The sequence below is a fragment of the Porites lutea genome, chromosome 11 (assembly GCF_958299795.1).
Source record: "Porites lutea chromosome 11, jaPorLute2.1, whole genome shotgun sequence".
Taxonomy (NCBI): domain Eukaryota; kingdom Metazoa; phylum Cnidaria; class Anthozoa; order Scleractinia; family Poritidae; genus Porites; species Porites lutea.
In genome coordinates this window covers 19,524,609-19,551,724 of record NC_133211.1, presented here as the reverse complement: position 1 = coordinate 19,551,724, position 27,116 = coordinate 19,524,609, and the positions used below count along the sequence as shown (strand labels likewise).

General features: G+C 38.5%; 1 protein-coding gene across 1 annotated transcript; it reads right to left on the bottom strand.

Annotated features, from left to right (window-relative positions):
* Nucleotides 1-2,363: 2,363 nt before the first annotated feature.
* LOC140952084 (ATP-dependent RNA helicase DDX55-like) lies at nucleotides 2,364-26,457 on the bottom strand. The gene is made up of 20 exons (XM_073401504.1): nucleotides 26,337-26,457; nucleotides 26,208-26,258; nucleotides 24,792-24,853; nucleotides 22,262-22,286; nucleotides 21,652-21,743; nucleotides 19,732-19,794; nucleotides 18,614-18,707; nucleotides 18,243-18,298; nucleotides 17,635-17,677; nucleotides 16,941-17,045; nucleotides 15,982-16,023; nucleotides 14,790-14,846; nucleotides 14,596-14,663; nucleotides 9,095-9,184; nucleotides 8,226-8,318; nucleotides 7,547-7,593; nucleotides 6,318-6,385; nucleotides 5,254-5,333; nucleotides 4,743-4,831; nucleotides 2,364-3,603 (listed from the first exon to the last, which is right to left on the bottom strand). Exons 1-20 carry the CDS (start codon nucleotides 26,448-26,450, stop codon nucleotides 3,152-3,154), a joined length of 1,791 nt encoding a protein of 596 aa, XP_073257605.1. The 5' UTR covers nucleotides 26,451-26,457; the 3' UTR covers nucleotides 2,364-3,151.
* Nucleotides 26,458-27,116: the final 659 nt, after the last annotated feature.

The following is a 27,116-nucleotide window of genomic DNA, read 5'->3' as shown; positions in this document are numbered from 1 at the left end:
GTTGATATAACTTTTCCAGGCATACAGAAGTGTAAGATTTTTTTAGCACTATACGCCTTAAAAAAATTTTTTTTTCCAGTCTAGAAATTTTTTTCGCCTGGTATTTCCTTGAAAGATTTTTTTCTCCCTCGAAATCAGTCTGCAGGATATTTTTATCTGAAATAACCCATACCCCCCTCCTCAAAAGTCAAATGGTTGGCCCCTTAATCGATAGAAATCGATATCGGAAATCAATCCTTATAATTGATTTAATCCGCCGATTATTAACGATTTACTCAGAAATCTATAGAAATCAAAATCACAGAAAACTGAATAATTTATTGATTACTATCGATTGACTAAAATCTAAAACAGTCGATAGTAATCGATAACAATCAATAATCTTGAAGAGAATAAGGTTTAGATATTCTGAGCCTGACGACGGTTATTTGGCCAACAACACCTATGAGACCGGCTTAAGCTTCATAACACATTTTATGTTTGAGTTTAGCAACTACTTCAGGCTTCAGGCCTAGTCTTCAACGCGTCCCAAGTTTTATTTCTTTGCAATTGGTATGAATAGATCTTTAAATGTCCATTCAGTCCTGCACCATCGACTGAAAGAAATGCAAGATTCACGCAATCTCGCTAAATATGAAAATGAATGCGCAAATGCCTGACTGCGTATTTTCTCGCAATGAACAGTAAAAGGTGGAATAGGGTAAGAAACAGAGTGAACCCGTTGCTTATTACAATTTTTTGAAAATTAAATTGGGGGACTTTGTAGCGACTCTAAATACCAGGGGTGGATTCAGAAAATGCAGAAAGGAGTGGCCGGACCCCTTTTTCACTTGCCAGCTATATAAATACTTCATTCTATGAAAAATACTGCAAAATTTCATAAAAAAGGGGTGGCCAGGGCCCCTTCGGCCCACCCCTAAATCCGCCCTTGAATGCTCTGGGTTCAGCTGAAACCTCGGACAAAACTCTTGAGGCAGTTCCATCTATTCTCTACTCTTTGAACAGACGCCATTTGATATTTCTAGATAAGTCTTCCTTTTTCCGTCTAATCTAGGAGGATCGAAGGGCCTATCTACTCTCTCACTGCGCGCGATACTACGATGTCGTTTCGGTCGGTTCTTAGTAATCCCCGTAACAGCGTAACGGCGAAACGAGAGGCGGGTAACGATTTTCTTTTTTTCTTCTGAAAACCAGTTTCTCCAAACTATTGAGTGAGAGAAAAACTCTTGCCTAATGTAATGTAAACACGTCTTGTGAAAAAAGAAGAAATATGCGAGTGCTAGGGTAACCCTGGTAATTGTACATAGTGTTTTGAGTCTTTTGACTGAATAGTTTTTTAAGGGAAATACATCGTAAATAGGATTTTATAGTTAGCTTTGTTATCAATAAAGTTACCATATATATATATATATATTTCAATTACATGATTTTTTTCTAATCAAAACTAAGTGTTTTTTTAAACGAAAGGAATTGTAAATAGTGTTCTGACGGAATAGTTTTTTTAGTGAATTAATTGTAAATAGGATTTTAATAGTTAGCATTGTATCAATAAAATATGTCCTTTAAAAGGATCAAGTGGGACTTGCACATTTCTTGTAATGATGAAGGAATTTGATGTCATCCACCCTGCTTTTGTTGCGAGCTGGATAGAACAAGTCTAGACAGTACAATTTAATGTAGCTTTTGCGTATACGCAAAATTCAATCCTCAGTTGTTTGCAGGGATGCATTTATTAACCATAGAAATCAGTTAAGTCAATTTGGATCTCAGAGATTTGGAGCAAACTGTAGGCTAACTGTAGGATCAAAGACTTATTTCCAGAAATGCAAGAAAACTCGAAAAGTCGGGTACTTCACTGGTAATTCGTATTACACACAATTACATGTACTTCTAATTTCCATATGAGTTCATGTAGACAGAGTGGGCCATTTCAAAGTTTCCGCCTCAAACCTCTGCTTCAAAGCGAGGCTAAGTGCAAACCCATTGATATGAAAACGATTTGTAATCTCATGCAAGAAAATCTCGTTTTCACAACAAAGATTTTGCACTTAGCCTCGTTTTGAAAGTGAGAGTTTAAACTCGGAAAATGGCCTATTGATCACTCCAGAAAATACCATACCATACCATAATGCTCTTTGTTTGTCACCCCAAAATTTTGACTAAGCATTGTCTTTAGTTTCTCTTGGGAGTTAAAATGGCCCCATGAGAAACTGACGACAATGCTTATGCAAAAATTTTGGGGTGACAAACAAAGAGCATTATGGTATGTTGTGGTATTTTCTGGAGTGGTCAATTTCTTGCGTTTAAGCGAGGATTAGGGTAGGGGACTCTTCGTGATGTCTATCAAAAGAACACGAATCTGATTCATGAACATAAAGTTGAACCTTTATCAAGCGGCAAGTAACTTAAGTCCTGGAATAATTGTACAAAAGAATGGGAAAATAAACCTCTATTAAGCGACCGCATCCACCTTTTGGCCGTACCAACGAGAGTTCTCCCATTGTCATCTCTAGTTAGCGGCTATCAAACGCTTGATAGACTTAGTTTGGCTACATTCTAAGAATACGATGATGGAAAATACAGTCCGAGATAGAAGTTGACGACCGACTGTGGACCAGTTATGCTTCTCCCGTCGCGCGTTTGTTTTGAAGTAAAGTCAGTGATGTTTTTGCCAAAGATTATGCTAATTTAAGACGAGCCTCTATTGAGTGGCCGACCTCCATTAATCGGCCACTTGCCTGTACTCCAAGAGTGGCCGCTTAATGGAAGTTTAACTACACTCTAAATCAGAAAGATCTGTTTTAGCCCTAAAAACAGGGCCGTTTCGGTGAGTAAAATACAGTCCTATTTTTGGGTCTAATTTGGCTCCCTTAAATCAGGGCCAATACAGTCCAATTAGCTAGGGCTGATTTGGTCCCAGGGCTGAAATGGGCCCTAACGTGGGCTGGAATAGTCTTTTGATAGAGCCTTTTTGGCCTAAATTGTGCTCAAATGGCTCCAAGAAGGGCTGAATCAGACTTTGGCCTGCAGGGCTGAATTGACACTTTGGGGCTGAAACAGATCTTTTTAATTTACAGTGTATATCTGGGCTCAAAAGCGCGCAGCCGCCAGATCTGACACTAATGAGGTGGCCTATTTCCGGTCTAAAGCCTTAAGTGTCTTCATCTTCAATTCCAAGTTGGCACTCAAACTCTTCTTTGCTAATTTTTCCAGACTTCAGTTTTTTGACGAGACGGGCCTCACGTGCTAGATCCTCAAGTTCATCTTCATCAAGTCGCTGTTTTTGACGTTGCTTCTTCAAAAACTCGCGACGTGCTTTTCTCTTCTCTCTTTTTACTTTCCTTTCTTTGTTTTTCGACCAGGGCACGGAATCACGCCCCGGTTTCTTCCTTTTCGTGTTTGCCTGCGGCGTAGTACTCTGCTTACAGTCCTGCTGTTCCTGCAGTTTTCTTTTTCTCTGTTTTTCCCGGTTTTTGTCTTTGTAGCATATCCTTTCAACATCGACATCCACTGGCTCGAATTCTACTGTTTTGTCCTTAAGTTCCGGCATAACAGGCAATTTTAAAAGGCCAAATCCTGTAGCTAGCTTCCCAAGATCTAAATCTAGACGAAAAGACACAAACAAATCATTCAGAACTATCGAGTGTATGAATGGTAGGAACTTCCAATGAGACCACCAATACACTTTATTTGAGTGCCAACGAATAGAGCGTGACGTCACGGCGGCCATATTGGTGTTCCAAAACAATGGAATGGCGGCCATGTTGGTGTACCTAGACAATCCTGTGGGCGTTGAATTCTGTTCTTATGTAAAAACTTTCTTTTCTTCCAATAAATTATATAGCATAGATGCTGGCCACGCGAGTGAAAACGTCCTATAAGCGCTAAAAGTAGTGACTGGCAACAAAAGATTTCGTAAATCATTTAAACGCAAAAACTGGCGTGATAAAAACATGACGTTTCGGTGGTGACAAGTCACCATTATAGTCACCATTACAAAATGCAATTGAACAGAAACGATAAACTTTATTATATTGATATTATATAGATTTCTTATATTGATTGATATATATTGATATATATATATATATATATATATATATATATATATATAAATATAAAACTGGAGGAGAGAAACAATACTATTGTATGGTATTGTTTCTTACCTTCGTTTTTTATATATATTGTTTATCGTCTCTGTTCATTTGCATTTGAAAATGTGCTTAAAGTACTAATTGAAGAAACTATTTCTATGTCTCCTACTGACCGAAACAGGTAAGAAGGTAAAGCAACCAACAACAACTTTATTTCAGTATTCCCACGTGAATACAAGGTATTACCTACATTATTTATGTTATAAATTTTAAATCAAAATAAAAGCTATAATTAAAGAACAAGTTTTTCTCTGCCATATTTCCAACCACATTTTACGTCGATAACTCGTGGCAGAAATAGCTGAAAAAACTTGAGGTCGACGGTGCGCTCATTTTAGCCCCCTCTCTCCATCAATGCTCCGTTTTAAGGGTTTTTAAAGCTAGTCAAAGCTAAACATAAAGGAGAGAAGTTGAAACAAGGATGTGATTTCACTGGGGATCGAACTCGGGACCTCGCACACCGAAGGCCGCGCACTAACCTACTGTGCCACCCTTGCTACTGAAACAGCGTATTAGCCCTCCTAAAACCCGTCACAAAGTTGTAAAAAGCCAAGGGCTTTTTAGCGGAAGTTTACGCTATCTTCTTACCCGCTGATCGGAAGATCAGACTGCACTCGTGTTTTCTGTAGAACTGTATAAACGAAACAAATGCCTTCATTCCCTTTTCGTAAACATCCCTAAAACAAAGAAATGAAACGCTTGATAAATAAATTTGCGAATATACAAGTGGCAGGGAGTAGTTCTATAAAGTACAGGATGGAATCTGTACGGTATGTGACCACATGTCTTTGTAAGTCTGTATTTCGCTTTGATAATGTTTACAACGCAAGCTTCAGAAGGGGGAACTTATACTTACACCTAGTAAGTGGAGTCTAAATTCAGGTCGTACTCCTCTAGCCAGCGAGCAAAGTCTCTATTTGGGGGAGTCGCGAGAAGACAGGCGAGGGCCGCACGCGGAAGGAGATGCGAGTGAGAGCCTTAATGGTTTTGCCCGAGCAAGACAACAGCATTAGACAATACGTTCCAAGCCATTCTAGTTAAACTATAAAATTCAACCAAAAACATCATATCGGATAGGATTAAAAAACGAATCATCTACCTGTCCTTAGACGCCATTTTCCTTAACTTAGGTGTGGCGTCCACAGAATTATCTTCTATTTCCAAGAAGTCGAGAGGTACCTGTTTGGACGCAAGGTAAAGACGTCTGGTCACGTTCTATCCACAACCATCACAAAGAAATGTACCCAGTGTCCTTCAGATAAGAAAGTTATTAAAACCTGTTATACCTTGCTTCATGCCATTTCAAAGACATTCAAGTTCAGTGTGAGAGTCGGTTAGGCTAAAGTACAGTACCGGATTATCATGTAATATCTAAGCTGCTGCAATTAATTATAGGGATTTGACGGGAAAAATGGGATACAAAGGAACGCTTAAATCGCTGAGGATCAGGAAATCATGAAGATAAGGTGCGACTTTTTAAAAGAATTGTGCGTATAATTATCTTCTTAAATATGCTACAGGAGTTCCACATACATATCCCTATATTTACAGCCTTTTTGATATTACGCAATACGATGCCACACATAACTGACTCTCACAGTAAAGGGTGTTTCTAACTCTTTTTAATTTCTAGAGGATGACACAGAAAAGAAATCAACGTTATCTTGCTTAGCCTGAAAAAGCCGACATAGCCTGCGAGCAAGCTCTCCTATTTGGGCAAGCGAAGTGAGCCTCGCGAGAACGCGCGAGCGAGGGGCCCTTCGCGGCTTCGCCGCTCGCTCGCGCGTTCTCGCCAGACTTGTGTCACTGGCCCAAATAGGAGAGCTTGCTCGCAGGCTAAAGCCAACATTTCGCGACGCCACCACTGGTTTCTCCGCGTAATGACTGAAGCGCAGATATTCCATACTGATGACGCGTCACTACTCAGATCTGGGCAGTGCTTCTGATTGGCCGTGCCGCGCGGAAAATTTGCTTCAGCCAATCAAAGGCACCACCCAGATCTGGGTAGTGACGCGTCATTAGTAGCGCTCGTTTCTCAGCTCATTTCGCAATGAAACTAGATTTCGGCTGTTTTCTCAGGCTATATCTTGCTCTTTTAGCACAAAATCTTCAAGTCCCAAGTCGCGTTAGAATTAACACAACAAAGCGAGAACCTCAACATACCTTTTGGTTAATAGACATAAAGTCTACATAAGACTCCTCGGCAGGAAGTAAAAATAACAAAGCATTTCCTAGAAGACGAAGTTCAACAAATCGTTCCACTTTACGGACTGTTTCAAAAACTCATTAATAATTCAAACAGAAAAAAAACAAAAGAAATTAATGTTTCATGAGTGTCCTCATATCTGATAAAGACACGGCTAAACTTTACGTCCACTTTTTAGACCAAAATAACCTCAAATCTAAATATTTCTACAAGAATGATTTGATCCATATTAGAGATTTTGAATCCGTTCAAAAAAACTCGCAGGCGTGTATTATCAGGTTTAAAAACTCTCGGCTTCACCTCGAGAATACACTCCTGCTCGTTTTTTACAACAGTACGTCACGACATTTATCAAAATTCAAACAATAAGAACTTCCACTAACTGCGAGAAACATTAAAATCACCGCTCAAGCCGTTAAAAGACAAAAAATAGGGAATAAATAACAGCACAAACAAAAAAAGGCAGGGATGAAAAAAAACTTGAAGATTCAAACGGATTGCACTCGTGGGTTTTGAAAACTTTAAAGTCTACTGAACAGTTTTTACAAACCTAATTATTTTGTTTGTAACGTTTGATATAATGCTTGAGAAACATATTTTTGGGGGCATTAAGGTATCATTTTGTCATTGACAAGTAATTCTTCGTTAACGGTTACAGAATGAACTACAGGGCCGTGACAAAGCCTCTTAAAAAGCTGCTTGCTTCTTAAAAGAGCAAAAGCATTCAAGAGCATTTTTATGCATCGTAACTGATTCTTTTGCAAGAGAGGGTACTCTAGGTAACCCCTATCCAGTACTGGTGGAAGCATTCTCAAGCGGTCATATTGACGGATTAGAAAACGATGCGTCTTTAGCAAAAGTCTCCCTGGACTTATACGGTCTTGACTTGTATAAGGACCAATTTTTCAACATTTGTCTTGGTCACACGTACAAAATAGCAATTGGTCTTCCTCCTAAAATTTAAAAACGTAAAACTTTTATGTTAAATTTCCACACCATTTTTTTCCAGAAGCTCATTACGAAAGCGAAGTGCTTGTCACTACAAGCCACTTAAGTATAATCTTAAACTTCCTGTTGTTTTAACTCAAGGCAAACTGAGTACACCCAACATGCCGACGTGACAAGCCAACTGACCCATTAACAGATTTCTGTTAATGTGGATGGGGTTTTGGATGTGGAATATTACCTTGGTTGCCAATTCTTGCCGTCCTTCCGCAGCGATGAACAAAGGCACTGTAAAGTGACATAGGTAGAAATGCTCATACCATGCACAATGAGAATTTTTAGAGCAGTTTTCACGGAGTGTAGTAAAACCAAAATCAAAATGATTGCTCTCGCAAAGTAGAATACTAACAGACAATTAAACAATCAAATCTTGAAGCAAATGCAGATGGCGGGCACCAAGAGCGGGAAAACAATTTCGTTAGAAAGCAGACGCATCTATTCAGTATTACTAAGTTAATTGAATTGCTGGACACACTACTTCTGCACGTGACCTACCAAATATTATGCTGGTTGCAAAATGGCCTATCGTAATTTCATATGTATTAATCTAAGATTTTCAACTACAATAGTGAAGACAACCAAGTAAGCGCAAAACGCGTTGATTCTGAAGCTTTCTGTCACACAAGAAGATTATTATGCCCGATAGTGGAATCGCTGTTCAGTTCACTTCAAGGAAAACGAGGAACTTCTCTTGATCTTAATCTTTAATATGATGTCTTAAACTGTTTTTTTTAATGAGCCGAACAACGCATGTTTGGAGGGCTGAGACAAAAAGATTTCTTTTTCATAAGGCCGTAAGATGTTTGGAACTGAAACATTTCGTGGATTTCATAACAAAAGCTGAATGCACATATTCATACTTAGCACTGCTTGGAGGATCAAACTGAACGACCCAATCCACTTCTGGTATGTCTACTCCTCTGGCCATGACGTCTGTACATACAAGAACACCACTGAAAAAAAGAAAAGCAACACAAAGAGATCACAAACGACGGTCTGGAGCTAGCCAGCAGTCGACGCTAATGCAGGAGATACCATAAAGAGATAACAGATCCATAATTACCTTCACGTACACCGACTTCATTAACAACACCTATAGTATCATGCCCATTTATCAATGAAGTCAGTGCTTCTGCGGTGTGCATTTAGGACTACAATCATGGATTTATTACTAAACGATTTCAAAACATAAGCCTCGACTACAGGCTACTTAACCAAAAACTGTTTTGAGTTTCACTTCCCATTGTCGCAGCTCGCTAAGTTTCCTAAGAAACCAACCCCTTCATTTACAAGCCATTTCAGTTCATCGTCAAGAGTACGACAATGGTTTATTAAATATTACATAAATTAAACATAAACATAATTTCATTAACTAAAAATTGAGGAATCAAATGGTTCTCTGAAAGAATGTGAACATCAGAGAGTGCTGTTGGCCAGTCGTTTCGTCGTATGGAGCTCATTCCATTTTCGTCAGTTATGCTTGCCATGGTACCCCTCTCAAGCAAGCCCGAGTCTGGCATTAAGAGCATGTTTTTGTATTTGAGGGCCATTCTGTAAGGACCCCACGATGACTTGACTTGAATATCACGTCGCAGAACTACATTTTCTGTGGTTCTGGAATCTTGCCCTTTTTTTCTCACGAACAACTTTTACTGCTCTCATGTTTCATGTTCTTGTGTTTCGTTCAGTTATCATTGGTTTGTACAAGACTACTTCCCACCTTACTTACCTTGATAACGTTCTAAATGAATCAAAAACTTTATGTCTTTTGGATTTCATTTTTCCATGGATGGACAGCACATTGACATTTGTGAGAAGTCTGCAATGACAATTGTTTGCAGTTATAGCCTTAGGGTGGTTTCGACCCCACTGTGTTAACCCTTTCACTGCCAAATTTAGCCAAAAGCAAATTTCGACCAAATTTCCAACTCAATCAAGCACTCTGGCGGTGAAAGGGTTAATCAGGGAACAGTAACCCCTCAGTAGGGTTACTCCAGATAGGGACGGAGGTAGGGTTAATCTACGACCCCAGCCAAGTTTGCACCTCCCTACCATCACAAATCCAACGCGCCCACTGGATGATGCGTGGAAGAAATATCCAAATATTATAAAACATTGAGATATTTCCTTAACATCTTCCTTTGACATTTGGCCAAATGTTACATAATAAATATATATCTAAATAAATAAAAAGAGAAACTTAAAAGGTAAGTCTTTTATTCACCTAAGATGTTATTTAGTGAAAAGTCACAAGGCTTGGAAAAAAGAATGGAACGGGTACAAGACCAACGCGCAATATCTGTCAAACCATTTAAGAGCGGATGTCAGTAAATATCGACCAGAGGTCTACAAAATTGAAAAATCGAAAATTCTCAAAAAAATTCACAAAGTAGCACTAGGTAAGCTATTAACATAAATGTAATTTTTACTTCGATCCGATAATTATTTTCCACGTACGGGGGGGTTATTGGTTTCGCGGCTCTCGGAACGGGTTTTCCAGGGCCGAGACCATGTGTCACAAAAAAATCGTTTTAAAATTCAAATCCATCGTAATGTGGACAACAAATAACTTATTCAGAAGAGTACTTAATTGCACACATTCTAAGTGGTGATTTACTCAGTTTGAACGAAAGTGTAATATTTTGGAGATTTTTCATTATTTTCAATATTTTGAACGTTTTCGTTCAATGAAAAAATGGCAAATTTCAAAGCCCAAAATCGTCGACTGGTACCTCGATTTCCGTAACGAGTCTTATACCACGTTAAAGAGCGTTATCTCTTCTTTCAAAATCTGTTTTCAAAACTACGGGCAACTTAAAAGAAAATTTTTGAGGCCAAAAAATACAAGTAGTACTTTTCTGAGATTTGAGCTTTCCAGACTCAGCGGGTCGATGCTAAAAACTCGGAAAAATGCAATAAGAAATCAGTTTGAGCAACAGTGATTTAACGTTATCAGCTATCAGAAACTAACATGTGTTTATCGAGCGATCTGATAAAATTTAAAGCCGTTTTCCAACAAGAAAAGCAGAGTTTAGCCATCTTCTGCTACCAAACGCACGAGTGACGTAAGGTTGTCAAAGGGCAAAGCACAATAATAAACTTCAAAAAGCACAACGTTTCTCCGTTCAGGAATTAGACTTTAGCGGACAGAACATTGCCTACGAGTGTATGTTTCATACCTTAGCATGGGTTTCCTAGATACTGGAAATAAAAAACATCAAGGACAGCATCGGCAAGAACATCTTCGGCTGCTCTCAAACGACGGAGATTGCGTTACTTTTCACAAATTGACCGCTTACCACCTGTTTTTGGGCTCGCATTTCGACGGAACGCTTGCCTTGAGAGGCGCGCGGCACGGATCTGAACTCTTCTTCACGAGACATTGAGCTGAATTTATCGGAAATATGCCACCACCAACAACAACATGAGCTTTTTTCGGGTATTTGTCGTTTTTTATGCGAAAAGTTCGGGTAAGCAGATTCTCGCAAAAACCATTTGGCTTAAAAAATGTATTTAAAAGCCCACCCTGGATTTGAAGCAAAAAGTATTTTCTCGAAATAAGCTAAAAATACCCAATTCACGCGGTGAAAAAATGGATGATTATGGAAGGATTATCGAATTCTTGCCTAACCTGAGGGATTTCTCGTGATGTAGGATTAGGGCTAGGAAAAAAGCCCATAACCTGCTCCTGTCGTTGTGAATTTCCTCAAGATCAAAAAGTTAAGTAAGAACCGAAAACAACAGCTTAAAGGAGGTGCACACACCTTGAACTAGCCAGGGAAAAGGGGCTTCTGATTGAGCTAAACTGTCATTGATGCACGGTTCAATTAGGTAGACCTGTTACTATCCCCCGCGCAACCACATGGGGAGTACTTTGAAGCGGTCCTGTCGGGGACTTTCGGTGGTAGGGGGCGGGGCAAATCGAAAATAACTTCTCTTTGTTTTTGTGAAGTACATCATTTCTCGCACGGTTGACAAGGTGACGGCGGACTCCGTACCTTTGGAAAGGCCCTTTTGAAACATGTCCTGGCAACATGCAGGGCATCACGAAATTAACGTCAACACTTTGAATCAACTCCATGAACAGGGAGAGGCGATAAGTCCCATCTTAAAAGATGCTTGATGTCTAGACGTGAATAGTCTGTCCACAGTCATTTTTCATTTTGTATTTCGGGACCATTTGACAGCGTACGAGTGAACCGGAGTGCAGTAACGAGCCCTAACCCCACCCCATTGCCCTTGCGGTCAATAAATCATCGCGTTTTTCATTTTGTTTATGCGCGTTCGAGAACCTCCAAAAGGAATATTGAGGGTCTTTGTACTGTTTCAGTTTATTTTACCGACAAAAAAGAACAAAACAAAGCTAAAGACAAGTATACAGAAACACGAGGAAGCAATGTGGTGAGGAAGCGCAAAAAGAAACCATAAGGATTAGGTCATCCCCTTTTCGTTCGTTTAGCGTCGAATAGGTTTCCTGGTTTTGGGCGGGTCGGTCGGTAGGGTGAAAAAAAAAATCACAAGAAATCTGAGAACGGGAGGCCTGAAACACCAGCATCATTGCCGTGGAGACTGAAAACAACAAGACATGGTCACCAAATCGACACAAACTCAATATGGCGGAAAATTTGATGGTCAATTTCATAAAAAAAGGCCCAAAAAGGGTAAAAAGCAAAGAGGATACACCACCGAACGTTTTGTCGGCCTCGAAATGATGTTATAATGCTAATTTTTTAGATTAAAAGAATTAATCTAAGTCCAAAAAAAATAAACCTTGTCGTTTCTTTTTCTTGCTTTTTTAAAAAATGCCAAAAAAACTGGGTCTTTTGGACGACACTAAACGAAGAAAAAATTAATATAGGTATTAAACTCCCTTAAAGAATAAAAGTATAAGTTTACAAGGACAGGATCGAACGTATATTGAGTAACTAAATGATAAAAATTTGATCAAAATTAAATGAAAGGCTAAGAGCCTAAGCGCTGTCTGATAACGAAACGGTAAACAAGAAGTGTTGCCTCTCATTTAAAAGAGACGTGAAATACAGAGCGGACCACATCCTGAACTCCCGCGAAAACCGCAAGAGAGGAACGCTCAGGGCTAAGGAGACTAAACAGGGGCGTAGCTACTTGCACGCACGGTTAGCACGTGCATACCCGAAAACGTTGAAGAAAAAAATAGAATGAAATAAACATAACTAAAAAAATCGGTTTCCAGAGAAGCGACGACATTAATCGGAGAACAGAATCTTGGATGATTTATTTATATAGCAAGCTTGAAGATGTAAAGCGTGAACGCGTTGTTTTCTCCACGACCTGTCTACGGAGTAGACGAGGTAGGGCACAATTACGTCAATGTGTGGTGCTTTTGTCGGTCAAACATAATTTGACAAAAAGGGGTAAAAAGAGTCATTTGTAAACTAAAGTCGGAGGTACTACAAGCTTGATTTTTAATAGCTGAATTAATGATAAACGGTTGACGTCAATGAACAAAACAAGCCGACAGAATTAAAGAATTTTAGAGGTTGTGTCATTTCATAAACAGCAAAAATGCTTTTGCTAACAACCGTTAACCCCACCTTTAATAAAGGCACCTTAAAAAAATGTTGAGATTTGGGGTGGGGGGGGGAAGAGGATGTAGAAAAAGTTGGGCGTACCTCCGGAAAAATCCTGACTACGCACCTGCTAAAGCCTGAAAGTGAACAACAGGAGTCTTGACGAAACGTCCTCAGTTATCACCTGTCCGGGGTCGTACTTTCAAGGAAACGCTGATCAAGAATCACTCATGTCGGAATGAAAACTCCTCGTAGCTTCCAGCGAAAAAAAGGAGTGACAACGGTGGTAAGCGGTCGTTCTGTGAAATGTAACGCAATCTTTGCCGTTTACGATCTTTCGGCGCTTGGATTTGAAAGGTTGTTGTTTGGTATGTTCTCCCGTGTGGATACTTGACATTTCCAATATATGGAAACACCAGGCTAAGGTACGAACAACAGACATTCACAACATTGTTTTGTACGCTAAAATCTGATTTCATGGACGTAAAACGTTTTGAATTTTAAGACTTTTTAATATTAGTGCTTTGCCCTCCCTTTGACAACTTCACGTGACTGGTGTAATTGGCAGGAGTTGACAGCTTAAATCTGCCTTTCTTGATAGCAAACGGCATTAATTTATATCAGATCGCTGTATAGACACGTCTTGGTTTCTGAAAGCTGATAACATGAAACCACTATTGCTCAAACTGATTTCTTACTGTATTTTTCCAAGTTTTTAGCATCGGCCCGCCGCGTCTGGAAAGCTCAAATTTCAGAAAAGTGCTACTTGTATTTTTTGGCCTCAAAAATTTTCTTTTCAGTTGCCCGTAGTTTTGAAAACAGATTTTGAAAGAAGAGATAACGCTCTTTAACATGGTATAAGACTCGTTACTGAAATCGAGGTACCAGTCGACGATTTTGGGCTTTGAAATTTGCCATTTTTTCATTGAACGAAAACGTTCAAAATATTGAAAATAATGAAAAATCTCCAAAATATTACACTTTCGTTCAAACTGAGTAAATCACCACTTAGAATGTGTGCAATTAAGTACTCTTCTGAAAAAGTTATTTGTTGTCCACATTACAATGGATTTGAATTTTAAAACGATTTTTTTGTGACACATGGTCTCGGGCCTGGAAAACCCGTTCCGAGAGCCGCGAAACCAATAACCCCCCCGTACGTGGAAAATAATTATCGGATCGAAGTAAAAATTACATTTATGTTAATAGCTTACCTAGTGCTACTTTGTGAATTTTTTTGAGAATTTTCGATTTTTCAATTTTGTAGACCTCTGGTCGATATTTACTGACATCCGCTCTTAAATAAGCTGTACTCATTAAAAGTTCCTCGGTCTCAAAAGTTATCAGGTAAAAAAACTCCGTGACTTCGTTACCAGGGTCTATCCTCTTGCTGTTTCAGGGTAACAAGAACTGATAGCTGGGAACCAGGGGTCTAGATTCTTTAACCGCTTTTTGGGATCGTGACTTTGAATTTTTTTTTTAAGCAAGTCTACTGGAACTCAAAAACTGTTATTGGCTGTGCAATTTTCTGATCTCCTGCATAAAATTAAAAAAGTCTTCTTTCATGAAGAAATAGCGGGGAAAACACCTTGGGTGACTAGTCTTAAATTTCAAAACGTATCTGACTAGGCTGGTTAAGCACTAATGCTCCATTTTAGGGCTACCACGACATCAAACTCACCTTTCAAGAGCCTTTGAAAAATAATTAACACAGGCACAGGTGCTGAAAAATACCATACTCTTGCAGGTCTGTAAAATGTAAGAAGCAAACACTGAAAAGTGTATTCTGTCTTGACGCATTTAAAGACATACTTGTACAGTTCAATTGGGAAACCGGTTGCACAAAACTCGGCATTTGACCCAAAAGATCAATACCTTTCTTGCCTTCAAAAAAGCTACTAATCTTGAGAACTTCCTGTCACTTTCGCATATCTGCAAATAAGATTTAAATCAAACATCTTTAAGGTGCGCACGAAAGGAACAGATATAAGTATCCATATCATAGAGGTCAGGACTGTATAAGGTTGCTCACTGAGGGCAGACAATGTCCTTTAGGGGAGCTTTGATTTTACCAGGGGAGGGGAAATTTTTTTCATTTTTTTGGAAGCAAGGAATCCATACTAATCAGTCACAGTTTTACATCACACATCCATGTCATAGTGCCGACATTAACGATGAATGATGCAGAACCTTCTGTTTAAGCACAGGCGAACCTTCAATGCTTTAATAAAATACTCCTAAAACAGTGTTCACTATATTCAAACAGTGTCCACTTTACCCCAACTGTTCAAGGCATCGTGATGTCACGCCCGACATGTGATCTCTTACATTTACTGCATGTATTTCGTAACGGCTGCTCTCGGCTTGATTTAAGTGATCGGGAGAAATGCTGCATAAAACACAGACGTTTGCACGTTTTGATCCCAATTGTTGATATAATGTAAGAAATATGAATAAAGATAATTTACCGTATGTTTTTAGTATCGTGTTCTGCGTTTTGTGGCGTTTTGAGTTGACACCCCCCGACTAATACACAATAAAACGAGGGTAGGGGATGTTAGCTTCAAGCGACTCAAAACATGACAAAAACCCGGAACACAACACTAAAAACATACGGTAAAAACCTTTTGTACTGATCTCTTAACAAGTTACCCGATGAATGATATGAGAAATTTCAGGTGGCTAATTAGAAAAATTTGTATAATGATATTGGAGACAAACGGTTAAATTATGAGGGAAAATATACCTACAAAATTGTGGTCTCAGAAAATTTTCATATGAAATCTTAACAAAGGAAGTCTCTTTTTTTTTCTCTCATTTCTTCCTGTCTCAGAGTAGTGAACTTTTTGCTGTTAGCACAGGAGTTAAAACAAGGTTCTCAGAATCTCAGCAGGTATCAAATTTTTATAGTTTTCTACCAATTAAATTGTGTTTTGCAAGACTAGCTAAGGATTTTCTCCATAGAACTGTCTGGAAAAGCCATCGGGATAGGATTGCCAGCAACATTCCAAAATTTAGGGTCTGTAATCCTATATTTCCTCTTATGGTCAAGTTATGGTCAACTTACCGTGTAAAAGTTCCTCAATGTATGGGGTGTCCTCTGTTCTGACTGGTGGAAACATATTGCACACAGATTACTCACTAACACTAATAAATATTTCAATACAATCAAAACTTTTTTATTATTATAATTTTTTAAATAAATTAAAGTAATGACAATTATTATTCATTCAAAATATTTTTCTGTTTGTGATTGGCTCCAATCCCCCGGTTAATTCTTCATAACCAACTGGTGCTTACCATATTTGCAAGATGTGAGCAATATACAATTGATTCAATTTGGAAGGAGAATTAAGCAGAGTATCATAAGTTACTGAGAGATTGTCCCCAACCATCCATTCAGCTCCTACTATCTTCTTAATCCAAACTCTGTTGGCTGGTTATTACAACAGAGCACAGATGGGATTTAACGAAACTAATTCTTAGATGCTTTCAATTTTTCCAACCTTGATACCTAGACAGTGAGTGTACTTAACAATAGAGAGATTTAAGGCAGTGGCGGATCCAGGGGAGGGGTCTGGGGGCTCAGGCCGCCCCTTATTTTTAGACCAAGCCGAGGCCCAAAGGGCCGGAAAATTTTTTTTGTTGAAGACAACTCAACGTACAGCATCTGCTACTTGGAGTATATTTGCAGACCTGAACAGCCCTTTATCTTCAACCATGCACGATAACACCCTCCTCGATTTTGATAATTCTTCATATCCTACTCAGCTGCATTCATTAATTGCTAATTAAGTATAGCCTATGAGAGTAATTGCTCTTCCAATAGGCCCTGGATTTACAAAGCCATCCTAATCTAAGACTGATGTATCCTATGTTTTGTCACATAAAATTTGGCCATCGTGAAAAAGCAAAACTTATCAAATGAGAGATCTTTAATAATAAGTAAGATCTAAGTTTTTGAACGCCTTCAAAAATCCATGGCTGGGGTAGATAACAGGCAAAAAGCCTGGTGGTTTTACACACCTTAGAATTGGAATATTTTTCTCGCACTGTAACTCTGACTGGATTCCGGAGTCCTGCTCTCACCAAAGCCTCAACCTCATCAGTCTGAGTAGCAGAAAAAAGGCCCTGTATTTAAAGTAACAAAGCATCATCAACTGAAGATTGATGCATACAAACATAAGTGTTTTCGAGCCCTAGGAGTTCATGGTTACTTCTAAACAATAATTTCCGGTACCATGTTGTTGCCTCGGTCTTAAAATAAGGGAACCGAAAAATAGTTTCCCAGTTTACTATTTTTCCACTCAGATTCTTAACTAGTAGAGCAATTCTTTAGTTCTGACGCAGCTTATAATACATGTACACTGTGTACGAAACTAAAATGTTGTATAACATCTATCAGTTTTCTATTGTCTAACATCTTGAATCGTTCCCAAAGTGCATTGCAGGTACTCAGGTCTAAGGCTTCCAGTGACAAGAAAAAAATACATGACTTCAAAAACATTTAGGATATGGGTTCCAGTGAAATTTTTCCCATGACCTCTGGGCAAGGAGCTGAAAATTGTTTTTAATGGGATTTGAAATGCTAGCTATATAGGGCTTGTGATTTTGAGGATCTCATTAATCTAAGAAAAGGTGACAGTTAAAACTTAACACCAGTTTATTACAATGAGTTTGAAATCTTAAAATAAACAGTGAAGTACAAAAAGTAATTTACCGTTCTTCTTTGCTTTGGAAGAAACCCCAAAATGGCATTTAGGCTGGAAGATAGAACAGGTTGTTATTGATTGCCTAATTTAACTAACTGTTAACTGTTTAGTCCATGCACAACAACTGAGGGTGGCATTTATTTTCCCGCTTTAATTTGTTTTCAAATTAGTGGAGTGATGCACAATGACATCACTGTAACAAATATTACCATAAGCTCCTAAATACAACTGTAAAAAAAAGAAAAACAGTTGTAGTAATAATTCATGTACATTTATGGTAATAGTGGTTACCGTCTTTTGGGGTAAGGGGGAGTATTTGCAGTTGCCAGTGCTTTCAAGAGCTTTATCTTGAAACTAGACATGATTATATCCATTTTTATCAACATTTTTGTCCAAGATTGAAGACTAATAATAATAATATGCAAATTCACATATGTATATGATCTAATGCAGGCAAGTTACGTACATGGAAGCCTCTGAAAAGCTGTTTTAACATTGCACATTCATTTGTTAAGTTAAAATACTTAAGTAGGCTCCAGTCCTTTAGCTATTCTATTGTTTGCCAGATATTTCTAAAATAATCCCTGTAGTACATAACAAAGGCTTTCTCATGTACCTTGCTTCAAAACCCATATCAAGCAATCTGTCAGCTTCATCCAGCACTAACACTTCCTATTAGAAATAAAAACAGGTTGTGGCATTCAAATCAAAGAAGTTTGCAATAACAGAACATTCAACCACACCTCAATGCAGGTTGCAAGTTTTTTGAGTGTGTCTAAATGCAATTTAGGCAAAGTTAAAATCTAGCTACTGCTAGTCAGTAGTTTCATTAATACGTGGGGGTCCAAGGGGTGCTTACATGAGTCAAGAGGCAAATTTTTTGAAGTCTACTTGTAAAACACTGTTAGTAGAGGAGACTGATCAATAATGCTAGCTAATCTCATAAAGACACTACATGCAAATCTTATTGTTGTCAGCTGTACATACCAGTGATCTTACATGAGCAGCGAGATCTAATCCATCCTTTTTCCTAGCAAATAAATCTTCCAGTCTTCCTGGAGTTCCAACAATTATGTGACCCCTATTAAAGAAGTACACCATAAATTAAATGCAACTAAACTTTACAAAATAGTTTTTCCTTATTAACAGTAGTTTGTTATTGGTGCAGTCTATTTTTTTTCCACATCAGATCTTGGTGGTCTAATGGAGAAAGAGAATAAGCTAAGGTGGTTGATCTCTTTAAATGTAGTTGCATGCGTATTAACTGAGTTAACAACACAGAGCAGCACAGATGTTTAAGGGCCCCTACAGAGAAAAGTCATCCTGGGTAGAAGGATGGACCTGAGATACCCTGGGAGAGTCAGTTTTTTATGCATTTCCTTCCAAAACGAGGCAAACCATTTACATGAGAAACAAAAAAGTTGGCTAGGCTAGAAAGGTGACCCACCTAGCTGGGTCACCCTTTTGTGATGGTAGGGTCACCCCCCTTGATGGGTCAACTTTTTCTCCATACAATTCAGTCAAGGTGAGACAATCAGAGCATGTGCTAGCGCTGTTAGCTCTGGCAGAGGAGTCAACTTTTTTCTCATATAGACGCTCACTCAAGTTGTCTCGGCTGGGAGGGTGACCCTTCAGCTCAGGACAAGTTCTGTACATATAAATTGAGTCTAGGGTGTTTTGTGGAACAGAACACTGGAGAATACTCTGAGCACCCCTCATTCTAGCTGCATGATTAAGCGTAGTTCAGGGCATCAAAGCAAGGCAGGATTTTTGTGGAGCAATAAATGTATTGTCTGCTCAGCATAATTCCATTTCTGCCCCCCCTCCTCTCCCTATCCTTTTCCTTTTCCACCTGTCAACACCAGCCAGATCAGGACTGGAGCAAGGATGACTCAGTGTACAGATCATGGCTGTGTTGTGGGAATTGCAAGCCAACAGAACAGCTGTCTGTGGCCTGGCCTATGACAAGTACATGCAGTGGAGGTCCCAGACATTCCAGGTACCCATCTTCAATACTCTGCAAATGTGTGGCAATAAGCCACTGTTAATTTCTCCAATGAAAGATTTATACACAATTAATAATTATTATCTAGGCACATTCTCACCCTTCTGACTTAAATTTCTGTATATCTTCCAAGGGATCTGCTCCCCCAATAAGCAACAACTGTCTAAAAAAGAATAAAGATAAAACAAGTTTCAAGGAAGAGACAAAAACAAAATGAGTTACAGCAGCTGTATTAAGCCTGACTCAAACAGAAAAAAACATAAAACTTTAGGATGCAAATTCATGAGCATTACCATGATACAGGATACCCACATGTAGAACTAAATGTGACAAGACCAAAATGTTGTACAAATAATTATAAAAACTAATTATTCATGACTAAAACTAGTATTTTATTTTGGTTCCAGTGATGAATATCAGTTAGTTTGCCCCTTGGTGAATTAGTGGTCTACTCGCCACTTTCCAAGTTAGCTCCCTTCTTTACTCACATCCAAATTCTGCTTTTCGGTGAGTCTACAACAGCTGGCATGTGGGGGAGCCAAAGACTTGCATCAAGTTTACCTTTTTATATCAGTAACACAGGGTGCAATTCTGTCAGTAAAACTAAAGCACTCACAAGCAAGCATTTTGAACTACCCAAGGGAGCAACAGAACAGAACTGTGTGACTTCAAAGGACTTGTGTGAAAGTCTAAAATTAACCCTTACAACTCTTTTAACCAGGTATCATTAATATTTGTTTCTGTAGCTTTCAAAGTTATTGTACTGACATATGGATGTTTTCCAAATATAGCTTCTACCACTTCCACTTTTTGCCTTTTTTTTTTTCATGACCACAATATTACTGACTCAACTAAAAAAAACCAACCACTATTCCACAACAAAGCCACCTATAAACTTTGTTTGACTGAAAATATATACTTTTATTATATAAACTGCGGTGTTTTACAAGGATTTCTACCACCGAGAAATGTGGTATCTGAACACACGTAAAAATACGATATTTTCACATGTGAAGATATCGATAATTTCACTGACATCAGGTTTGTCTCTTAAATTGTACTTAAATTCGTTGGTGTATCATCGAAACATCTTCGGGTCTTCCTCGAACGTGCTCGGCAATCTTCGGACATCTTCGGAAATTCTCGGAAAATGTTCAGGAACATTCGTCTGGTCTTCGGGACAATTTGAAAAATCTTCGGAAATCTTCGGAAGGTGGTCGGAAATCTTCAGAAAATCATCAAAAACGCCGTCTTCAGTATGTTTATATAATAAACAGAATAATACATAGACGCTTGGAGATATGGAATTTATCTTCTCGTGTTCACATTCGGTATCTCACTCGTTCGCTGCGCTCACTCGTTCGATATCGATGTGAACACTCGAAGATAAATTCCATATCTCCGCGCGACCATGTATTATTCTCTATTTAATTTCATAGACCGAGGAAAAAACTTTCTTTACAAAAAATGTTTTGTTGAACAGTTGACCACACTTATCCAGCAGCTTATTAGCCTGCGAAAAGGCTCCCAACTGGAGCGGGATGGAAAAGAAAATTGGCAAACCAAGGCGGGGGAGCCTATAGACTTTCTTTGTTTTGATGCCACCCATCTGCTTACTTGCAATAATTATTATCCTGTAACACATATGTCAATAACATGTCAGTAAGGTAATTAGACCTGTCAAATTAAGATGTTTTTTTTTTACACTTGAATGCATCAGCTCCAGTAACATTCATGTGCATGTTGGTATCTCGTGCAGGTATTCATTGCTCATCAATCACTTGTCAACAGCGAGTGATCTGACCAATCAGACCATGATATCAGAATCTGGTATCATGGATGGGCAGCGTCAAAGCAGGTCAGTCTACAGGGCCCCTGCCGTTTTTTTAACTCAGGCCATGCTCAACTCGCTTCGCTCATCTATTTTCTTTTTCACTTTGCTCCACTTGGGAGCCTGTTCACAGGCTAATAGCTTATTTTTGGTGACATTAATTTTTTGTTCACCTGTCATGCAACTAACCTTAATTGTGAAAGATCTTCTGTAAACTTCTTTAAAACTTCATCAATCTGTTTTGCCAGCTCTCTTGTTGGTGTAATTATAATGGCGCCAACCTGATGAAGTTGAAAGAGAGAAAGACTTGACACCAAAAAAATCCACAATCCTCCATAGTTTTTCAGGCAAGAGCATTGCTCAGCTCTACCATCACCCAAGTTCATCTATTGGTGATGAGTTTAATATTGGCTTACAGAGATGCTTGCAATGACAGTTTTTTGTGTACAATAATTCCTTCAAACATGTCGGGTCCTTCATTACAGCAATAACGTTGAGTGCTCAAAATTAAAGGAGGCATTCTAGCCTACTGTTTCAGAAAACCAGCCAGTTGGCATTCAATAGAGAAATTTAGAGTCACGTTTATGACAAACAGCAAACATGAATTTCTACTACATGACCAAGTCTTCCCTTTACTTGTCTTTTACTGTTCACTACGTTTTCAAATGTTTTCAGCCCTAAGAGTGATCGACATCAAATTTCTCCTTGTAATTTTGATTAAAGGAAAGGAAATGTAGTTTGAGTTAGTAGGGAATTCAAGTTATCTGAGTTTCTACTGTACATGTATAATAACACTTACATCATGTTTTTTCAATTTTTCTTCTCTAAAACAAAAAAGCAAAAAGAAGAAGACAACTCAGTTAGATCAGTATTTAGTTTTTCAGCAAGTATACACAATTGGCAACTTTACACAGTGACATATAATGGAAAAGCGCGGTTACATTAGCCATTTTACCTTGGGTAAATCACTGTGTGCCCAATGGGAAACATAAGTCAAAAGGAACAAAAGGATTCCCGAGGTACATGTTACTAAGCTACATGTAGTTAATTGCAAAAATAAAAACCCAAACTGGCTCAGTCAATCATAAGAAAGGGACATGTGCTAAGCACTAGAAATAATGTGTTGCTTATGGAGAGTGCTTTGTTCATCTTGAAATAAATCAGACTACGGTCCACAATTTTACCTACCCATGACTGGACTTAAAAGTTCAGGGCTGCCACTATGATTTCGAGTTGCCAGGTTTTTGCAGTTAAAGAGATGGCAGGAAATTGAAACAGCTGGGATGGTCTTTACTTTCTGTTATTTTCCTGTTGTTTCCTCTCAAAGTAACTTAGGGTCTTGCTCATAGTAGCCAGGGAAGACCTAGAACCCGGGCCTTTGTGACGGGCAGCACTAAAACATGGAATCTGGAAACGGAAACAGAATCACAGAAACGGAAACGGAAACAAAAACGGAAACGGAATACAGAATCAAATATCAATGATAGAAAATTAAAGAATTTCACATTACACAACTTAGTATTCATTGCCTGAAGTGGTATCAAGAGTCTTTTCACCGGAATCGACTCCTCTAGTGATACAGCAGTCTCCCCTACTCAGCTAATTTATTCATTTGTGTCTTTTTCTTTTATCTGTTTATTTATTTTATTGTCATTGCTAATATATTTTTTTTCAAATCGATCGCTTAGAACCTTCTTTCACAGATTCCGTATTCCGTTTCCGTTTCCGTTTCCATGATTCCGTTTCCATTTCCGGATTCCGGATTCCGGATTCCGTGTTTTAGTGCTGCCGTTTGTGACAGCCCTGAAGTTCAGAAACATGGGAGGATTTCCGCTTTTGAATCTATTTAATATGACTGCTTTCATGTTTAATATAAATTCAAAAGTATCTTGAGACACTTGAAAGTTTTCTTTCCACCAATGCTTCATAATAATCCTCAAAAATTCATTGGAGCCAAGAGTTTTGTGGGAGCACATTTTGCAACAATATCTGTTGCAAAAAAGGAAGGGAAAAAGAAAGCTGTCAATTGAAGTTGATGTCTTTGTTGTTGTCAGGATGTAACCACAAACGTGGAATGATCAAAAACCAATCTGAGTGAGAGCCCATCCCATTATTTCCTTGAGGGGAGCTCTGAAGAGAAGGTGCAGTGTGACCGCCCCTATTATGCAACTGCAGAATGATAAAAAACGTTAAGAGAAGGAGTACATTTATCAAGCACGAGTCACCAATAAATTCCAGACTACTTTTTCATTAACCACTTTAACCCTTTAAGTCCCAATAGTGACCAACATCAATTTTCTCCTAACAATATCCATAGATTGTCAAGTGCAACATCTTTGAGAATTAATCAAATGATCACAAAGAGAAAAATCTGTGATCTTTTATCAATTTCTCCCAACTAATTCTGTAAGGAGACGTATAGAGATCAGTTTGGAGAATTTGTTTGTGGATATTGGGGCTTAAGGGTTAACAAAAAAATGGAAATATTGAATTTCCATCTGAGGGTGTAGCAAACCCTATGTCTGATTGTCACAGGACAGGAACAAAATTAATTTTTTAGTTCGGACGTGCAAACCTTTGACATGACTCGTCTGTGGGACAACCACATTTTCAACAGAAAAAAATACTGAAACAGTTGAAAATTGACCTCAAATTACAGTAGAATTAAAATTTATCTTGTAGTCATAAAAGCAAGCCTCATACTTGACAAAATAAGGCTAAATGCTCCTTTTAACTTTGCCATAACATGGCCATTTCAGTTATTTGAATGAGCTCCATTTGGCTCAGGAACCTGGCAATACATTTTGGACAAGAACTCTTGGGTTAAATTTTGGACAACCAAATTTAATATCGACTGTGCTTGTCCAGCATAAAGAAAGTAAGAAAATTTTTCTTTTACTTTGCAACTATAAAAGAACTTTATTGAATGACACTAAATGCCACTGTGAGTACTGACTGACAAGGGTAAGGTTGAGTTTCAGGGTTTGAACTTCACACCCCAACATTTGGCAACCTCTGGAAAACTTTTACTAGAATCCAACAATCTCAAACTTTAAATGTAACAAACTGTATGGTAATAATGTACAGCTGTAGCCCTTAATCAACTGGGAGTAAGATATAATCCGCGACAAAACAGGGACATACTACCACAAAGGAAGTAAATATCACCTAGATTTGTCAATCTTCAGGGTTTTCAAGGAATCTCCAAATTTTGGAGTTCTAATTTAGAAAATAAATGTCAAAGATAAAATATACTCTAACAATAATTATTGTTGGCAGGTTAGATATGTCAGTTATCCACTGTCAGTACTATTTATCAAGAATAATACCTTCTAAGAAGAATTTCAACAACAGGAATCAAGAATGCCAAAGTTTTTCCAGATCCTGTAACCTAAATCACAATGACACAATGACAAGTTGAATTAGTTTTAAAGGCTCTGTTTATTATTAAGTAAAAATTATTTCAGCACATTTACATGGTTTGCCCCAAGAGCTTAAGAGCTTGTCTAAGGGTGATGTTACACGGGACGATTTGCAACAACAATTTTTAATGCAACACAGCATTGGAAAGTTGGAACCATGTAATTCGAAACAATGTCGCAGCAATGTTGCCAAGCTCCATTGCGCTAAAATTGTTGTTGCGAATCGTCTCATGTCACATCACTTTAAGGTAAGAAAGGATACACCAAACCACTATAAAGAAGGAAATAAGCTGATGTGATCAAGCAAAAGGTGAATCAATGATGCAAAAATAATTTTTGCCACTTTACAAACAAGAAGGAAACTAGCTCCGGTTGTTCAAACCTTGGATAGCGCTATCCACTGGATAAATCGCCATCCAGCGGATAAGTATTGGGGAAACCAATTGCGTTATCCACCAGATAGAGATTTATCCGGTGAATAGCACTATCCAACGTTTTAACAACCCGGACCTGGAGGTGAAAAGCGTCCTGCAAAAGTTTCTGGGAATGTTACTGAGGATGCGGCCATCAGCTATTGGCCAATTTTTTTCCTGTCCCAAATACCATAAAATTCCGAAAATAAGCCTGGGGCTTATATTTTTCAAAGGCCTTTTTTGAGGGGCTTATTTTTGGAGGGGCTTATAGTCAAAGGGGCTTATTTGCGTTTTAAAATCGATTGGGCTAGCCCTACAGCTGGAAGTAAGTTTACCGTTTTTGCTTTGTTTTACTTAGTATTTGAGGGTATTTCCCAAGTACAAGCCCCCTGGGGGCTTATATTAGGAGGGGCAATTTAACGGAGGACTTTTTGCATCACCCGTTTGGGGGGCTTATATTTGGAGGGGCTTATACAAGGAGGGGCTTATTTTCGGAATTTTATAGTAGCAGTCTCAAAAGTCTTTGAGAAAAGTAACTTGGTCCAATTTCCTTTTCATTTCTACAGTGACGAAAATTGAACTCAGAAGATTCACAATAATTTTGATTCTAACATCTGATACAATAAGAAAAGCCAAACGACATTGAAATTGAAACAATTTAATAAAACTAACCACGAGGTGAACAACAGTATACATAGAGAGAATTATTATTCTGAAATTATAGAACCTGTATCTATAAATTGTACATATGCCACAATATACCTTATCCCTAAAACCCCTCACGTACAGGGTCTCAAGAAAGTCGTCTTGTATTCTATAGCAAAGCCAGGTAAAAGCTGGACTTTATAAATGGGCTTAGGATGAGTGACTTGTCCTAAAAAAAATTTACAAACGTACAAATCAAACTTACCGCCTCAACTGCAACATCTTTGTTTGACATAAAAAGTGGAATGGTGGCTGCCTGAGTAAAGAATCCGAGGGTTAAAACCATTACAGAATTCCCGTCATAGGGCAGTAGTAAGATTATCATTTTGTATACCTGTACCGGAGTCATGGAACTGAAGCCAAATTTGTTTATGATATTTAAAACTGAATAGGAAAGACATGGCTTTACTTCGCTCCATGTGGCAGCCATTTTGAAAAACACGCGCATGTCTTTATTCCACCAATGCGCCCTTCACTGCCTTCATGCGCCCGCGGTATGTCCTTGCTCATGGCTGAATGCCATTTAGTCGTCCACTTCACAGGCATTGTTTTCTCTAAACCAAAACTGTAATGCAGCTTACCTGACAACTACTGTGGCAGAGCTTCACCTGAAATGCGGCCTCGCAACTTCGGTAACGTTGTAACTCCTGTAACTTTGTAACTTCACAGGCGGCCCAAACTCACTTTGCGAGGGTAGAGTGTAATGTAATTTACATAACATAGGTGACGCGCCGGTGTCGCGTTACAGGCGACCGTTGAAAATATAGGAGACTCTGTATGAGAAATATATTACTGAGATCTGCGCACGCTAAATACCACAAAACCTTACTTTTTCTTAAATGAATTGAATAAAAAAGACTTACCTGCAATGTATTCCACTGCGTTTTGGTGTCTGTTTGCCGTTTTACTGTTTTTTTGGCTTTATTGCGTAACTACTGTTACTCCTTACTATTTTCGTTGATTTTACCCTAAACCACATTTTGACAAACTTTCACAATCCAAGTTTTGTTAGTTATGAAAATTTTATGACGACCAGACAAGATTAAAATCACTTTAAAGGCGATTGAAAAATATCAGTGTGGTCTCAGAAAAACTGTATCCAAACGTATCGTAG